Here is an 18,130-nt window from a genome sequence, read left to right as displayed (position 1 = left end):
ACCCCCAAAAATAACATTCGACATCCAACACCCCTCGGGTAATCGACCAGCACTTGTACGAAAAGAAAGACTTCAACTGGACGAGAAAAGAAATCGTCGAATCTATGTAGCTGCATGGTACAGCATAATAGAAGCCAAGATTCACTCTCTGAATTTTGAAAGAAGATAGGTTCCGTTAGCAGTGTTATCTATCGTGGTGGAACTGAAGGTTGCAGCCACCTCACGTTTTGAACGTACAGCCAGCCAACATTCTCTTCACTGGTCCAAACTAGCATCTTGCCTTGTCGAAATGCAACCCAAACCTTTAGAAAGCCCAATTGGCCATCTCACCAGATGTGACGCCATACTCTTCACTTCCTCGAGACTCCCTCGTCTCAAATCCACCCCCTTTCGCTCAAGCATTCGTGAAGTCGCAGCCTATCAATCAACTCCTATCACTAACCCTATTCTCCCTAAAACCTTGAGACCTACTCCTCATATTCGCATCTCTCTCTCTCAATAAAACTTCCAGTGCAAGTACACTCCCCTCCTATTCATAACCATTCAATCCAGCTCTACAAACTCCCGCCGACAGCGACCCAATAATTCTCCCTTCAACCGGTCCCTTACTAAGCTCATAAAACCTCTTCCCAAACTCAAAATCTTTCTCCATCACCGGAATTGGCGTCCCAATTTTCCGAAAACCTTTTCCGCTGATAGTGTATACAAGAGTTTTCCTCACATCAACATCTCTCCGAGGCAAGGTTTCGCAGACAAAAGAGCTGTAAGATGATGATCTAACTCAGCGAGAGAACTTTCTTTACCGACACTGAGAAGCCAAGTGATGAATGAGTAGGAAGATCATCCAGTACTATTGATTCCACACCAAGGGCTCCCGCTTTTCAAAGTTGAGATTCCCCGGAATCCGCACACATAGACCGTGCTCTGGTCGCAAAATTCAGCGATAGCTCAGTCTGCTAAGGTGCGCTCAGATTTCTCCATGAGGATATTCCCATCATTTGGGATATATGATTGTTACCACCATGAAACAAACTATATACTTTATCTCCGATCCGGATGTTTACTCTGCAAGCCTTGCATACTGTTTCAACAATATCCGAGTAATGGCACTCTCTGTGTGGTATCGAAGTATTGCGCAACATGTAAGAAGCGTTAGAGAGAAGGCATACCAACAATACACCAATCTGACTCGGTAACTCAACGTAACTCGAATTAGCTGTGAATATCAGCATAACCCATCTGTTCTTCGTCTTGCAGTAAGGTAGCACTTGAGCTCAAAATAAATGCCATCGTTTCAACCTGAAAGTAATCTGAGTGGAGTTGAGGCTCATCAATATTAACACTCCTTATATTGCCGGGATCCTGAACGGCGACGACCACAGTCTTCATCCTTCAGATATCATGGAACGAGAAACCCTAATACTGGTACGTCAAGGATTGTGCATCTACAAGAGCACACCAATAAGATGGGCAAAGAATTGTCAAAGAAGCTGCGAGTTCAAGAGAATGTGGCGATCATCTGACAATTAGATCTGCGAATAATACGCCGCATGTGTACTGCGAATGATTTCCTGAATAATAGAAACAAGACACTTTAGATCTAGGATTTAGATGGTGTGTAACATCAGACATTCACACCCAGCAACACATTTCCATTCCAAAGCTTTCTCTAGTATCCCATCTCATCCAGAGCCGACTCTTCTCTCACGCTATCCAATCTATCCTGGTCATTCAAGTCATCCAAGCTCTTCCAAAGCCCACACCAAATAGACACCATATACCACGCAACCTCTCACCATCCAAAACAAATGCTCAAAATGATTTTAGCTTCTCAAACCCTCCGAACACTACCATCAGATCTTCGAATCTCAAGTCCATATCCACACCAGTCACGAGAATCTCAGACTACCTAGCTCTATAATTTCCCCATTCCCAATAAACTATCCCCGCTACTACAGCTGTTTAAGTTATCGTGTCTTCAGTATCCACCCGAATCCTCGTATGCGGATTCGACTCGATTCAATACTCTGAGTAAATTATCGACGGCCTGGACTCTGTATTCCAGACTTTCGCCATTACCTATCATCTATTCCCACGAGTTACTATTCAGGGGGACAACACTCAGTATCTCGACGGACGTAGATAGTGACGAAAGATCCCATTCTCAAGGACCGCGCAATGTGAGAAAAGTAAACAAAAGAAGCAGATACAAAGATTCGGAGCCCCCCTGAGAAACAGATCAAAAACTATAATCCGCAACACCAATCTCCCTTAACCCCCCTCCCCCCTTGACTAATCCCAACCAAGCAATCCAATTCACCAAAAATCTTCTCACCACCACCTACCTCCTCTCTCTATAACAACTCAAACCATCAAAAAAGCAATCCATCTCCCTCCCGTCTATTTCCATTTCCAACTCCCCCCTCGTTCACCCCTCATACTAAAACCCCAACCCTACCATCTAAATATCAAATACCTAGGTACCACTCCCACTCCCATTCATTCATCCATCCGAACCCATCCATCCAAACCCACCCATCCATCCCAAACCACCAATTCAGCTCCCCAGGAAGGCACCAAAAACAAAACAAAACAAAACAAAACAGAAGAGAAGAGACGAGAAAACTTTTATACACCCCCCACCCGGGGTCCAGTATCAGACAATAATGAAAGTGACTGTACTGTCTATACACACATAAGTATAAGTGTATTTACCAAGCACATTTACCTATACAAGAATATTGATTCACCAACCAACCCGTTATTCCTGGCTTTACAATGAATCTATACAGCACACAGCACATCTACATCAGATGCGAAAGCACACTCGCCATCCCAACCAAGGTCTAATGGGAATGGTAGGTAGGTATTTCCAGCTCTTATTTTCATCAGCCGAGTTAAGTCGACTGATTTGAATGGCGCTTGCCAAATAATGGGGGTAATCTTGAATGTACCATATACCACAACAATGCAAGCCGATCAAAGGGCAAAAATTACTTGAGACATGTTTGTTTGTCATGCTAATGATACAAGAACCGGAGTATACACAGAATTACTCGACCCCTTTTCCAAACACCCCCCTTTTTAATTAACCCCCAATCTATCATCCAGAAATGACTCAGCATGCCATCCAAAGCCCGTACAAAACACCGGAAAGATTCGATAGCGAAATCCTCCATTTTTAAATCTTATTTTTACCATTGACTTTTGGTTCAGCCTGTGCTGCTTCGTTTTTTGCATCTGCTTCCTTTTCAGCTTGCTCGGCTTGGTTCTTATCTTCTCTTTCTTTAGCATCTGCAAATGATACTTTTCCAGCACTCTTCATCTCCCTAGAGATTTTATCTTTGTTTTCTTTACCCGAGGAAGTTTTGTCCGAGGAAGTTTTGCCCGAGGAGTGATTTCTTTCTTCTGCTGCTCGCTTGCGGTCATTAATGCGACGCTCTTCAGCTTCTACCATATCTATTCATATCAATTAGTATAGATTCAAATTTTGGCCACAGCACTCTGGGCAGGGCTGGAACATACCACGCCATAAATCTTCTCCTTCGTAAGCTTCATGGTGAATCTTCTTCTGGATCAAATGTTTATGTTCTGGATCATTTGGATCCAACACGGTAACCGTCTCCCACCTTCCTGTTCCTTTCTTCGCATCTCCCATCTCAAATGCCGCTGATGCAACCAATACGGCCAATGTCAAACCTTGCGCATAAACTCTTGCTTGTACCAATTTCTGGGCTCCTGTCAAATATTTGTTTTTGGAAACCATCCCAAAGGCGATTCCCATACTGGCCACCCACGATGCGGTAACGATTGAGTATCGGTTTTCTTTTCCCCATGCCTTGAGGCGTTGCGCAGTAGTTTCATTGGCTTTTTCTTGTTCGAGAAGGAGTGTTGATTTGTCCTTATAATTTCTCGAGGGGTCGCGATTCCATTCGAATGAGCGAGATGCGCGATCCGCGCTGATGATGGAGGCGAAAGTACCGGAGGATGTGACGAGGAAACTTTTCATGGGAATGGTGAGACTGCGGATAGTGTGGAATCGTCTATTGGCTACATAGAGTGCGGCGCCACCCTGAGAGACTCGGTCAGTTGTGTTTGAGTGAGATGTTCAGATTGGGATCAAATATGTACCATTGCCAGACCAACGAAACCTCCTGTAATACCACCCTTTAGAGTAGCATTGTAGTGCTCAGCCTCTTCTTCCTTGGTAAGAATCTTCATATTTTATGTAAAGTCGAGTAACGGGTTTGATGGAATTCTTTGGTGGCAAGCTATTTACTTGTCGGTTGGAGATTGAATTGAGGGGTAATATGGCGATGGATTCGTGCAAGAAGCTTAGGAAAAAGTAGATTGATCGTTCTCCTCGACTTATTATACTGCTTGCTTTTGGGGTTGTACTTGTATTTGCAGTTGTTGGTGTCTTGTTGGTGTCTTGTTGTAGTTTTTGTTGTAGTTTTTGTTGTAGTTTTTGTTGTAGTTTTTGTTGTACTTTTTGTACTTTCCGTAGTACTTTTTAATCAATCGTACGTTTCGTTTTCGTGAAAATGGGTCGTTAATAAGCTGTCAGTCGATGATGTCGTTCAAAAGCCTTTCTCTAAAGAAGTGGGGGAGGGGAGTTGGAATCAAATCCCGAGAAATATTATTAGTATGAAGTAGAGAAGTAGAGATATTGATATGGATTTATTATCTTCACAAAGGACCTGATTCTTATTCTTCTTTTATATAGTTTATCTATTAACTATCTAATACCATTTCCCATTCTCCAAACCCGAGAACTTTTATATTCGGAAATGGTGTATGTATGGTGTTATGATGCTGTGTGGATGTTAAGCGGTTTGTAAGCTCTTTGCAGCCAAACCACTTTATTAAAATGATGATGTAAATTTTTACAACCCAAGTTATTAACCACCGAACAGTTTAAACCTTGTGTGATGGGATCCCGAATCACGATTTCCGAGATAATTCCCGTCATTGATCACGTGCAAGCAAAACATCCTGATTCTGAAGAATGATATGTATCTACCTGGGTAGTATATATATATATATATATATATACAATCACACATCAAATGTCAGTCATAATGTGTCACAGTATGATTGAATGAATTGGAAGAATTGGAAGAAAAGAGACACGAGAGACACAAGAGAGACGAGCATCACTTCTATGCAGATCCAATCTACTTGGTACGGTGCCTTGACGTGAACCATGAAGTACCCGTACCTATGTAGACTGCATAGTAGAATGGGTTGATCATTGGCCATTGAACATACCAGTCAGTACATGTTTGTATCTTCCAAGATCTTCTTTCCCAAAAGATGTTCGGCAGCGGACATTTTGCCCCGATCATTACCAACATAAAGTTCGGCGTTTAGCTTGGGCATGAGCATGAGCATGAGCCTGGACTTTGTCTCTCTTGATACTTCCTCAACTTCTTCAACTTCTTCAACTTCCGTCACAGTGGTCACCCCTCCATTAGAGCATTCCTTATTAATCTATTTAAAACTATTGCACCTCTCGATACCAAGAACTATAATCACGTGGTACAATTAGCATACGTACGATACGATGTTGATAGGTAGGGACTGGCGAGTCAAGTCAGCCTCCTAATCAAATCTAAAAATGTCAATCTAGTAAAGCCGAGAATTTTAACCTTCATCCAAGCTGTCAAAGATTGACAATGATAGATCTCTCAAAAGAGAAATAAAAGTCGGATCGAGATTGGTTTTCATCCCCCACGTCTTCGTGGGTCTTACGATTACTTGTCGTCTTCCCGTCCTGTTAATCAGATACTGATACTGATTGGCGTAAAGCATACAGAGTAAGATATTTGACTTTGCTCTCTGACATCATGGATCCAGAGAGGTACACTCCGTCCATTGAATCTTGATGTCTTCTTTTGCCGATTAAACTTTTGACCGCTTGCTGTCCATAACTTTTACCTGCCGAACTCGAGGCGTTTGGCGTTACAGTACGATGTAGCAATGGATACGATTCGTGTACACGCAGTTAGGATCATGGCTGTAATATACAATCCACAACTTCGTACGTCGAACACGTCCACAACTCATTCGGATGACAGGGTTTTGGGCCTTTTGATTTAATTATTAGATGCTTTACTCCGTACGGGTAATAATTCGAGTTCCCAAGCTGCACATATTAAATATTGCCTCCGAACTAATTGTCACAACGATTTCCTGGCGAATGATGGTCGCCATGACATCGAAATGAGCAAGAGGGAGCTATACGGATCCATAGCTTGTGGTATGTCCACACCGAAGCATTGAATGCTCTTGGATTGACCGCGATACTCAGTAATGATTGTCACTTTTCAAACAACTCCTTGATGTTCCAAACCCCATCTCCATCGGAGACCGAGGTTGCACGACTCAAGAGTAATTCAGAATGAGCCACTGTGGTAGAGAGATCTGTCAAGATCCATTAGCGAGACGTCTCAGGGAAGGGAAGGGAGTATACAACCTTCTATTTTAGTCCTTCCAAGGTCGAGATGTTTTCTTCGAATCCAACTCACTGTCGCTTCGCTCAATCGTCATGTTCCGTTCGCACCCGCACAACGTCGGCAGATTTGGCGGGGCTCACAGCTTGGATTTGGCGAACGAAAAAAAGGAGAGTCGTTTTGGTTTCACCTCACCGTATATTTATCATAGGATCTGTCATGTTAAAGGATTCCGGTAGTATAGTAAATTCATCCGAAGCATGATGTAGACTGCAAAAGAAAGACATATTCAATTCTGTCTCATGCATCAAGCAGGTTCTAAAAAAGGTCGATACATCTCCACATCTAGAGATACACTTCATCAAGGATAGAATCCTTCAAGCTTCTAGAAAGATTAACTGCGGAGCCCTTTTTACATCTCATCCAAAGCGTTGGGACTGAACCCATTAGATAGACCTTGGAGCCTTGAGCCTTGTAAACATTTTTGACAAAATGCTTGACCACCCATTGACCACAAACCAACCACCCGGTCTTTGATAATCCGAACGAAACATCCATCACTTCAAACTTTAATTTCACAATTCTAGTAACAAGCTTGAACCCTCCTGTAATGTTCCTTACCCTGATTTCAGACGGTGACAACCCCCAGTTGAGAAGTAGTTAAATACAGTCAATGGACCCCCATAGGAAGACGTACATTATATTATTTTATCAACGGTACTTTCACATGCACTAATCGTATTGACCTATATTACTCCCTTGATCTATATTACTCTCTTGCCTGCAGCAAGAGTAATCGAAGTTCTCCATCAATTACCGTGCATCTTACCATATCCTGTTCACTATTCGCGCCACGATACAACCCTCCTTGATTTGGTGTGTGTCAAGTTCAACCCCGGCTTCAAATTGTTCATTACTCCTCCATACGGACCAGAACGACTTGTAAATATTGGTCCCAACGGAAACCAAAGTATCAGAAGTGACATACTTGCTTACTCCCCTACATTGAATACACCTTGCAACGTTCGATTCGCTCTCTGGCAAACGAAAACCTCTTACACTTTTAGTTACGACTACACGACCACACCCAATTTTAGTCCACACGAGTGCCAATAAGTACCTAGCTGACACAAGCGCATTCGCCATCCGTATCGATCTCCTTCACCAGAGTACGTTCGCTTACGGCACCAAGCTGCTACAGATCTATTCCATTTGTCAATTCGTCTATCCACGACCAAGGTAGTCAGTAGACGAGTTCATGAGAACTGCTAGGTAGAATTCCACTAAAGCCCAATTAGGTAGGTTGTTTTCGACCCAACGTTGCCGGATTATATTTGGTTTCTCAACTTGTACGTATTGGTACCTAGTACATGCTCAAGAGGCCTTCTGTACATGAATGGAACCAAGTACATTTTGTAACCCATGTTTCCTCCGACAGCCCACATCCCATCTCTCTTCCTTTCCCAACTTTCCTCTCCACTTAATCCACCCTGCCCCCTCGTCCGGCCCTCTTGTTGTTTGTTCCCAGTCAGTCCTGGTACAAGTGGCATGCACCGTCTGCACCAAGGACAAGAATCCATTACTGTTAAATGTGCTTTAGTGGCTTTCTTAGTTTTACTTTACTTTCCACAATTTTCCCATTCGACGCTAATTAGATAATCCTAGTACCGGAGATCAGATCCACTTTTAATATCTCTATGCCTCTCTCTGATTTGTTCCAACAATCCCACGCCGCCTCATGCGAAGAAACCCACCCGGACTCGATACTTATCGATTCGACTGCCACCAGCAACTCCAACTCTTCTACATTACATATACCACCACAAGCATCTTCCCATTCTTCTCCCGATTCACAAAATACTGCTTCATTCCCGACGACGCCAGAGGATTGCGATTATCACTACAGTTTGAAATCTAACATGACGACAACGTCTTCACCCATAAACATTGCCACGCCCACAAGAAATACATCGTCATCTCCGTCATCCCAAGGCAACAACAAGAATTCCAATTATCTCGACCCGGATTCACAAGCGTCGGCCAGAATCATGACTACCGGCACAGGATTCGACGACAGCATGGGTCGATCGAGACAAGAATCATTTGCTGCTGCAAAACCCATCTCTATGCACAATCCCAATAGAATTAATGATCGTCCTCGTCGCGAAAGTTTGGCAGGTAGCCTCGTTGGAGGTATGAGTTGGGGAGGCGTATCTGTTGGAAGCTGGATTCGAGATGAGTGAGTTTAATCCAATTTGCTTCGCTTTGCCATTGCATAGGTTCAATCATTTCGTGATTCATAGAATGAGACTCTTCAATCATCGCAATTACCAATTGAAAATGTTCCATCTCCCCTCGCAAGTGCGGGGCACCCGATTTGCATTTTCATGACACTGACAATTTTTGATTAGTATTATCATGGCCGGCACCTCTCCATTTCCATATCAATCACCTTCATATCACTCTTCTTCGTATCTTCCTAAGCTCGAAGCCAACTTTATGAAAGACTTCAGCTGTTGTGGCAATATATTACCAACACTACATGACCTTTTGCAACATTACGAAGAGTGTCATGCGCAACAGACCCCAGCATCCCTTCGCAATAATTCATCCATTGTACGAGCTCGGGAAAACTCAACACCCAACGGTAGAGCAGGTATTGCAGCACAAAACACATCCGCCGCACAACATCATGCTCAGCAGCAACAAACCCAGCCTTCACAACAGCCTCGGCTTTCGGGCTTACAGATGCCACAAGCCGGTGCCAGTGTAGGAGGTATTCAATTGATGCGACAACAGCAACGCTCACAACCAGCTACGCCTATACAAAAAACTAATCAAGGTGCTACTGATGAGATGGATGGAGTCGAAGATATGGAGATGGACGATGCCATCGGACCTATGGATTCCACTCCGGATACACCAGTTCAGCCTTCACATAATCATCAGCCTGTGCAAGCAGCACAACAGTCTATGTTCGGCCAACAACCAAGACCCACCGTTAATCTTAACTCCACCATGCAACACTCTGGCCTCCGAGCATCCCAACCACCGACTCCCTCAACTTCCTCTTTTGGATTTCAAAATAACCCGACCGTTTCTTCTGTTAATACCCCTACTTTGACAGCACAACCCATGCAGCAATCACAGACATTTTCACCAGATACCTCGGCTCCCGGTACCCCATCGGAAATGGATGGAGATTTTACAAGCATGCCTATGAATATGAATATGGGAAATAGAAATATGAATATGAATAATATGAATTTCCCTTTCAATTTCGGCGGACAGGATTTAGGCTTGGATCTTTGTATCGATGAACCCGCCAAGCGTCTCTACAGTCCTAATGGCGGTGGTTTCAATAACCAAAGAGCCCTCCAACAACAATTTGCTCAATTTGGGCTAGGCCAAGGACAATTTGCAAGCAACACTGATTTAATGAGAGCATATCAACAACAACAATTGATGGCAAGCATGAATGGAATGGGGGATCCTACAGGAATGATGATGGGAGAAGAGCACAAACCATTTAGATGCCCCGTCATCGGATGTGAAAAGGCCTACAAGAATCAAAATGGTCTCAAGTAAGCATTGTTACCTTGTGCGATCTAAATTTATACTAATTTTATTCAGGTATCACAAGACGCACGGTCATCAAACCCAGCAGTTGCACGAAAACGGTGACGGTACATTCTCGATTGTCAACCCAGAAACTTCTATTCCCTATTCAGGAAATGAAGGCATGGAAAGAGAGAAGCCTTACAAGTGCGATTACTGTGGCAAGAGATATAAGAACTTGAATGGTCTCAAATATGTGAGTATTGTCAACTCTTCAGAATCACAAAATTTGTCGTCTAATGAAATTTAGCATAAACAACATTCCACTCCCTGCGACCCCGAGCTCAAATTAAACAACCACTTGGCTGCTGCTGGATTGGCAGGTCTCGGAGTCCCCATGGGAGGTTTACCAGGTATTGGTGAAGAAGGCATGATGTGATCTATCCTTTACTCGAACTCCCGACGATTTTCCGAAATAAGCCACGCGATTTATTTCGATTTCGATCCCGGTAATTACCACCTCACGAGTAACGAATTTCTATAAGTCCTTTTTTCAAGGTCTCACTGGCGTTTTTAAAAACAAAACGATTGCATTGGGCGGAGTTCTGAATCATACAGATGAGTATAGAGATTATACCCCGACATAGATTGAATTGGTACGATGGACTCAAACGATGACTTTCAGTCGACAGTGACGTAGCTTCACAAACGCAAACATATGTTTGTTGTCCTTTCGAACTTCAGCAAAATCAGCAGAAGGACGGCTGATCAGTCATTGGCTGAATCTTGCATACGTCTATTACTTTTTTCGGTACATTACAAGAGCCTAATACTCATTTTCCTTTTTTATGTTATTCAAAACAAAAATTGCACCGATTTCTTTTTGTTTCTTGTTTTCTCTGCCTTTCTCACAGTTATTCTGTGAGAGAAAACCAAAGGCGTTGTTCATTAATAGCGAAGAATGGGGGTATAAGTCGCTTCAATAGATTGGTAGGATATGAACTTTTTATGTATGGGGGTTTTATTTTGAGGAGTTTAGAGTGGTCAATCATTGAATATCATCTTGGATATATCTTTGACACTATGAAGACGAATCTCATTTAGTACCGAGTTTGGAGTTGGGCAAAATAGTATGGGATGGGAATAAAAACTTAACGGATGGTTGGTTGAATTGCTTAGGCTTTGCGAGATGGAAGAGAAAATGGAAGGGATGGATTGAAAGATCTAGAGGCGTTTGAAATTGTATAGTCCCTACTCTTTCTTGATAAGGTCATTAGTATGGGAATTAAAGATGTCATTATACTGGATCTTCTGGATGTTTTGTTGTAACTCGATTTTGTGGAAAATGCTCCTTTCTTGTGCACATGATCTACAGTATCTCGATTCGATTATGGTCGAGATTTCTAGAGATCAACCATTGTGTATGATCGTGGCTAATGTCTATGGAGTAGCTGATGGGTCTCACAAATGGAAATTGGTGTCAAGGAGTACAGGACGACTAGAGGACCCCTAGTTTCAGACAGGGAGGCCCTCCCGTCCACCAGTTCTGTTCGGTCCTGTAAATAGAGACCACGTGAAATTTCAATAATGAGGTGAAATGAATGAAGTGAAACATGTGGGGGTGGTGCATGAGCATGAGTAAGGAGGAGGCTCGTGTGTTCATGTGGCTTAGTCATTGCATCCGATGGACTTTTACCAAGCTGATATCTTATGAGATTGTGTGATTGCGAAGGAGAGAGGTAGATAGAGGAAGCTTGAGAGTTGGATCGAGGCCACGGGGAGGAGGACATGATAGATCTACAATTCAAGATACGCATGACGAGAAACCCAAATGTCATGACCTCACTTTACATACAGTATACCCGGCGCCGAGCATGCATGGTGCAGATAGCAGTGGAATGAATGACGTTTGGGATGAAGATCTCCTTTGGAGGAGATAGGAACGGGAGAGATTGGTTTGGTGAGAGAGCGAGTGAGTCGTGATTTTGGGAGATGGAGATGAGATATCTCGCAGTTGATGATAAGATGTTCGGGAAATCTTCGATGTGATGATGTCTTTGAATTCGTTTGATAGATAAGAAATGAGGGAGGGAAAGAGGGGGAGGGAGGCCGATGTTGAGGCGAAGATTAACCTAATTTCCTCTCCAGATTCATGTAGCTGCAACGTTGTAACTTGTCATGTGTATCGTCCCTAGGTATGGATATCAGAACGCAGATTTGATGGAGATTTTGGGAGGAGTACCGGTATCTGGAGAATCTTCGCAAGCGGTGACAAGATTGTGCGACGGGATACATGAGTGAGTATGCTGTATAGTGGATCGTTGATCATGATGTTGAGCTGCAGTGTTAACTAAGAACGTGTGTACACCAATAAGCTTAGCACAAGGTGGACTAGCCATGACAAGTTGTAGCGATTCAAGGCTGCTCATTATCTGCTCCGTGCTGTGGAAGTATTTATCTGACGGATGTCGAATCTAATTGACTTTTCCAAGGTCTTGTAGTAATACATAATGAGTGGATCTTTGGCAGAGAGCTTGGTATTTTGAGTTTGAGCGTTCAACGTTTGGTCCATGCTGGAAAGTTAAAACCTGTGCGGCGGTAGTTCAGGTGCTAAAGGTGGGATGTATCCTATATGTGCCTGGTTAGTGGCAGGAAGGCATGGAAGAAAGATCTTCCATGATGGAGATTCGAGAGGAGAGGAGAGGAGTGGAATCTGAACTCCGCTCATAAATTTTGCATTTCTCCTTTGGGAACGATGCTAAATGGATGACGAGTGAGTTGCTGGAGAGAGATGAAAGAAACCCCTGGTGTGGTGCAGGACCCTGCATTGAACGTTTGATTCGGCATCTTATGGATATATCCAAGTACCCAGTTGTGCTGACATACTGTGACGTTGGCTTGGATGTGAAATTTTACTTGTGCGTTCGTATCAAGAAAGGCGTTTAAACATTATTATATTCGGCGTATTACATTACAGTATGAACAGATAACACTAAGACGCCGAAGAGCATTCATGTACTTCCTCTTCCAATCTTCCTCTTCCACTCGATCCGCATTCCCATCCAATCTCCGTTAGTTCTTTGAATCCAATATACACAGGATTCGTGAACTGTCACACCAGAGGCTTGGTTCATCACCGTGCTGAACTTCCACTTCGGCAGACCCCCAAATCACACGTGGAAATCCTCGCCGCACTCTCGAAAACAGATGGCGTTCCGAGACCATTTATGTAATTGATGTCATCGGACGGGCCGAAATCATCCTTATAAAACACATGTAAGGAGTCTCAATCAAAATCTCGTCTCGGGAAATACCCTCAGAAACACGACGGCAAATTCCCACAAAATAGGCTCGAATTGTAAATGCATCGCTTCTTTTTCATAATTCTCAATTCGGATACACTTCTAGACTTTTAAGTTTTTACCCGTAAGCCAAGATTGGAAATCCAACGGTTGTGCTTCATTGTGATCATATGCCCACAAGAACTAGTGATAAGTGTTTATAGCCGAACCTTCTTTCCACACAATTTGGATCATGAAGTCCTAAACCCCGAACCGTCCACTGCCAAACCAGGAAGCTGTAGACGATTAGTTTCGGTAAAGGCGTTTCGGTAGACAATACCAGCAAGAATATTCGGCAGGAGACACGCTCGATCAGACAGGCTAAATGGGGGGATCCAGTATATAAAGTTAGGATTGAGTAATGAACCGCTGGCGCACAGAGCGGAATTCTCCGATCTTGTGACTAACATCCCTGGCCAGTATCTTTTAAGATGGAGCCTTGGTGCAGGTAATGAATCTCATGTAAATCTTAAGTTATAGGTAATTTTACGACGTTTTGTGTGTGAATTTCCGTTTGCGCAAGCTCTACGCTATGCTGAAATTTGTGTCGTTTGGGCTGGAGATTGGCGATGGATATCCCGAAATGATCTTTGTTACGTTACGAGATTTATATCACCTGCAGGCATGTGCATGCAATATATCGCCGTACATGACATGACATTACATTACATTGCATATTACTGGTGCTCATGACCGGTAGACTTCCATGCTGCAATTTATCTGGAGGTGATGGAGTAGATCCATTCTGAGTATTTCCTCGCGTGGCATTTCCTTTCTATTTCTCGCAAAGAAATGTTGGATGGAGCTTGCGTGAGTAAATCCTGTTCCTGTGCCTAATCCTAATCCTAATCCTAATCCTAATGCATTGATTTTATTCCAACTTCCATAATGTAAGAGTAATCGTACATGAGGAGCTTTGGAAATGAAGAGGCGGTGTGAAGAGATTTATAGGGTATGTACATATACCAAAGAGACGAAGGAACGAACACATGTTCAACACGACATGCGGCCTTCCATGCGACCTTCCAGAAGAAATTGAGACACTTGGCGCACGCGAGGAGAAGGAGTACAGTAGTTTGACTTGTTTGAAAGGAACATGCATGCAGAATCGTAAGCAAGAAAGCTGTTGCGAGTGGTCAATTGAAGTGTGTTGGAGAAAAGGTTAGTCAGGTTAGCCTTGATCTATTCCTCCTACACCTGAAGTTTTTGCTGGGTTTGCCCTAGCCTCTGGGGCTTTTCCCCCCTTCCATTCCTTTTCTAGAACAATAATAAGGATCCGTTGCGTCCTCTTGAAAGTTGAAGCACACGCATGTGCTTGTGGATTAGTACCGGGAATTGTTTTTCCGCCCCATAGATTCTTGATGAAAATCCTTAGCTTTCTCGCTTAGCTTGGGCATCATCCTTAACCTTAGCGTAATCGATTTTACTTCACAACTTCCTTATTTCGCACCTCAGCATCTCAAGACTCAGGGTTCCTTGAGTTGTTTAAAGTTTGACATAGATTAAGGGTCTTTTTTCTTTATGCTGAACAACATTGACAAACATAAACTGTCAAAGCTTTAGGCGCCAACATGGAGGGTCACTAATTCATTGACCCAGGGCCGGGACTCTACGGAGTACTTCGTAGTGTAACATATGGTCTGTTTGTAGGCTGTATCATGGCATGTGCTAGTGGAAATTCCCTCTATGGTTGGGAATTTAATAGCGCATGGTAGTCGCATGATCAATGAACCTGCCATCCTGGTCTTTGGAAGCGCACTAAGAAATTAGCTCCACCGTCCATAAGGCAAACAAAGCAACTGCAGCGAGTCTGCACGCGAGGAGGTTGACCTGGAAAGAGGCCAGATAGTGTTACCTGAGCGACAGGGACAGGGGATAATGTAAAGGTTAATTTTGGATCTGCTCAGTGGTTGGTTGGTGGCCCGAGTCTCAGAACCAGGGGTTGGTGATGGGGCGGAGCGGACTGGGAATATTACTAAGTGGGCGGGGGACGCAAAGTCCGGTGGATTCGTGCTGGATTCAAGCAAGTGCCGGACGAAATGCAGAGAGCCAAATGCAAGATTTAATGTATTGTGATTGGGTGTGTAATGGGACCGGGGTCATGCCGTACGGCCGGTGGGGTGAGGATTGAAGATGCCTTTTGGTGAAAAGGTAAGGGCGGCCATAGGATTTTGAAGCGAGGAATTCGAGACCTGTTAGTGGTTGTTGCCTTTGGGTTCGGTTAACGATGTTGTGTAGATCCATCAGATTAAGGCGTCAACGGCGTCAATGATCAAAAGTCCATAGATTGAGGCACATATCGGATAGGAACCGAAGCATAGATATACATGGGATCGCCCCTTTCCAGCTTCAATCATTGGATGCTGTAGATATCATTTTGCCACGGAGATGTATGATCAAGGAATGAAGAATGGATGAGAAGCGTAGGGTGTCCGCGATCGACAGATTGCGAATCCGAAAAACCTGGAAGTCTAGGTGCGAGATGATGCATGTGATCGGATTGTCATTGATGATCTTAATATGATACGTCTCCGACTCTCCGATAAAGGAGGAGGAGGATTCGAGTGGTCGTGGGGAGATGGGGAGTGGAGTATCAAAATCCTTCGTGTCCTTCAACATGAGAATTCATGTTGTTGGAAAGTGGAGGGCTGGTATCTATGTCGTTTGATTCTGAAACGGCAAGGGAGGTGAGAGACCTCGTTGCATATGTGCAGGTGCTTTTGAGGAAGGAATCGTTTTGCATGAGAAATATGGACCTGTGCAGAAGTTTGCAGCTGAGGTGGTTACGTGCATGGGGAAATATTGAAAGGAGGCTGGAGAAGCTTTGATGTTGAATTGTTGCGCGTCCTAGACAATTGCAGGGCAACGCAAGAGAAGCACGAATTTGGAATGAAGAAAGGGGCTCGGGATTGTATGAGTAATTCTTCGCATCATGGCAGCCTAGGATGGTTTCCTTTCATAGTGCTTCAAAGGACGAGGAGGAGTTGTGCACGGTCGGTCCTGTTATGCCAAGATAGCAGCTCATGTAAACATTAGCTTTACTACTGAAATTAAGGCGCAGGTCTAGGCTAGATCGAATAGTGAGCAGTGCACTGAATAACATCCATGAAGAATACAATCACGTGTGTAATGAACACGTGATTTGCAACACACAGCAAGACTAGCTGCTCGATCAACAGAAAGCTAGAGTCGAAAAGAGATGGAAGCAACGGAAGAGAGTAAGAAGAGGTCACGATTTTTCAAAAGCTGGAGAAGCATTGAAAGCAACGCGTGAAAAATACACCATTTGCTTTTTGAATCGAAACCCGAAATTGGGGAATAGATCCATAATATCTAAAATCCGAAGCCAAAAAGAGACATATGGAATTTAGAAGCTGAGTAGTAGCTCGCTATAACAATTGGTTTAACCGTCGTTGGTAGTTAGTTCGACTCTTCTCGCTCGAGAATAAAATGAATGCCAAAATGAATTAGTTCGATTCACCCTCCTTCAAGTTTGCTTCTGAAATCAAATTGAATAATTAAATTCAAATCTTTTCCAAGAATTTGCAGTATTGGCTATTTTCCATTTTCCATTCCCGTGGCTTACACATCTAGATAGCCAACACTAGAAACATATAACACCGTCTAGCCACTGCCCTCATTCAATCTTTGGACCGGTCTCTCCGTTAAGATCCTCATCGCTTCATGCCACTCCGTTGTTTGTCTTTCAGGAAGTTTTAAAACGAAATCAGCAATGAGGTCGGCCGCTGCTGTAACCTGAGCACCAGTGCCGCTGCCCATTTTACTGATAATGTTACGTCTGAAGTGCTTTTCGAGATATAATTGGTCATCAGCGCTAAGGGCGTTGTGGGTGACCGGCTATATTTTCATTAGACTATCGGGGATACGTGAGGATTGGTATCATGATATACTTACAGCCAAATTAGCCGCTTGGTGTTGCATGGCGCTTGGATTGCTGATGTTTTGCCCATTTTTTCCAAAGACTGCATTGCCCTTATACGTTGATTTAGCCAGAGCTGACGGCTCATATGGATAATCAAACATACAGCATCAAATACCATCTGTGGCCAAGTAGTCTGATCACCTCTAATATAATGTGTGGCCTCTCTAGCCAAAGCAATTTTTGCTGCCTTGTAGCTGCTCTCTGAACGCGAGGAGACAATTTGCTGGCCAAATACTGTTACAACTAGGGTAACACGGTTCTTTGGCTGGTTACTGAGCTTGATAAATGCAGGAGGATGGTGACCCATCTGGCGGCACAGAGAATAAAAATCACTAACTGCAGTGTTCATTTTGATGTGGTTGAACGGAGGTGGAAGGGAGCATGTATGGTTGAGCTTGGTAAGCAAATCGTTATTGTGGCTATCACGAGATTCGTAAATTCAATTCGTTCACGCGACTTCATACGGCGACCTCATAGTTTTTACCAGCGACGCGTCTTTGTCACAAAGCCGATAAGGGACGTCGTCGGTGAATGTTGCGAGGTGAATATCAAAATTGCACACTGAGCATACATCCGCAAGGACCGCTTTTGGTATACTTGTTCCCCATTAATGCTGTCTCCTTCGTCTTCGGACAGTTTCGCGGAATGGTCTGATCCCTCTGCTTGGGGGCACAGCGTTTATCTATATTGTTAAACTAACTGGCCGTCCTCTCCGACAGCTTCGAGGTCCCCTCGTGAGTTAGGTACACAGCGTTCATCTACATTGTTGAATTAACTGCACGTACCTTTCTACTTATCCTTTTGCTTTTTTTGTCATTTTTCTGGTTCTTTTT

General features: G+C 43.6%; 5 protein-coding genes across 5 annotated transcripts; 2 read left to right on the top strand and 3 right to left on the bottom strand.

Annotated features, from left to right (window-relative positions):
* Positions 1–3,181: 3,181 nt before the first annotated feature.
* EAF01_002342 (uncharacterized protein) lies at positions 3,182–4,221 on the bottom strand (the record flags this gene model as incomplete). The annotated part of the gene is made up of 3 exons (XM_038910594.1): positions 3,182–3,459; positions 3,526–4,072; positions 4,132–4,221. 3 exons carry the CDS (start codon positions 4,219–4,221, stop codon positions 3,182–3,184), a joined length of 915 nt encoding a protein of 304 aa, XP_038773516.1.
* Positions 4,222–8,152: 3,931 nt separating this feature from the next.
* On the top strand, positions 8,153–10,452 carry EAF01_002341 (uncharacterized protein; the record flags this gene model as incomplete). Its single annotated transcript, XM_038910593.1, has 4 exons — positions 8,153–8,694; positions 8,867–10,039; positions 10,089–10,269; positions 10,324–10,452. 4 exons carry the CDS (start codon positions 8,153–8,155, stop codon positions 10,450–10,452), a joined length of 2,025 nt encoding a protein of 674 aa, XP_038773515.1.
* Positions 10,453–12,217: 1,765 nt separating this feature from the next.
* On the bottom strand, positions 12,218–12,412 carry EAF01_002340 (uncharacterized protein; the record flags this gene model as incomplete). The annotated part of the gene is made up of 1 exon (XM_038910592.1): positions 12,218–12,412. The coding sequence occupies one exon, from the start codon at positions 12,410–12,412 to the stop codon at positions 12,218–12,220; it is 195 nt and encodes a 64-aa protein (XP_038773514.1).
* Positions 12,413–14,343: 1,931 nt separating this feature from the next.
* EAF01_002339 (uncharacterized protein) lies at positions 14,344–16,361 on the top strand. The gene is given in 4 exon segments (XM_038910591.1): positions 14,344–14,464; positions 14,478–14,515; positions 14,616–15,505; positions 15,593–16,361. 1 exon segment carries the CDS (start codon positions 15,982–15,984, stop codon positions 16,180–16,182), a length of 201 nt encoding a protein of 66 aa, XP_038773513.1. The 5' UTR covers positions 14,344–14,464; positions 14,478–14,515; positions 14,616–15,505; positions 15,593–15,981; the 3' UTR covers positions 16,183–16,361.
* A 617-nt stretch (positions 16,362–16,978) lies between these two features.
* EAF01_002338 (uncharacterized protein) lies at positions 16,979–17,604 on the bottom strand (the record flags this gene model as incomplete). The annotated part of the gene is made up of 3 exons (XM_038910590.1): positions 16,979–17,212; positions 17,270–17,347; positions 17,401–17,604. The coding sequence occupies 3 exons, from the start codon at positions 17,602–17,604 to the stop codon at positions 16,979–16,981; spliced, it is 516 nt and encodes a 171-aa protein (XP_038773512.1).
* Positions 17,605–18,130: the final 526 nt, after the last annotated feature.

This window comes from Botrytis porri (assembly GCF_014898465.1).
Source record: "Botrytis porri strain MUCL 3234 chromosome Unknown BPOR_003, whole genome shotgun sequence".
Taxonomy (NCBI): Eukaryota; Fungi; Ascomycota; class Leotiomycetes; order Helotiales; family Sclerotiniaceae; genus Botrytis; species Botrytis porri.
This window is presented reverse-complemented; position numbering and strand designations above follow the sequence as displayed.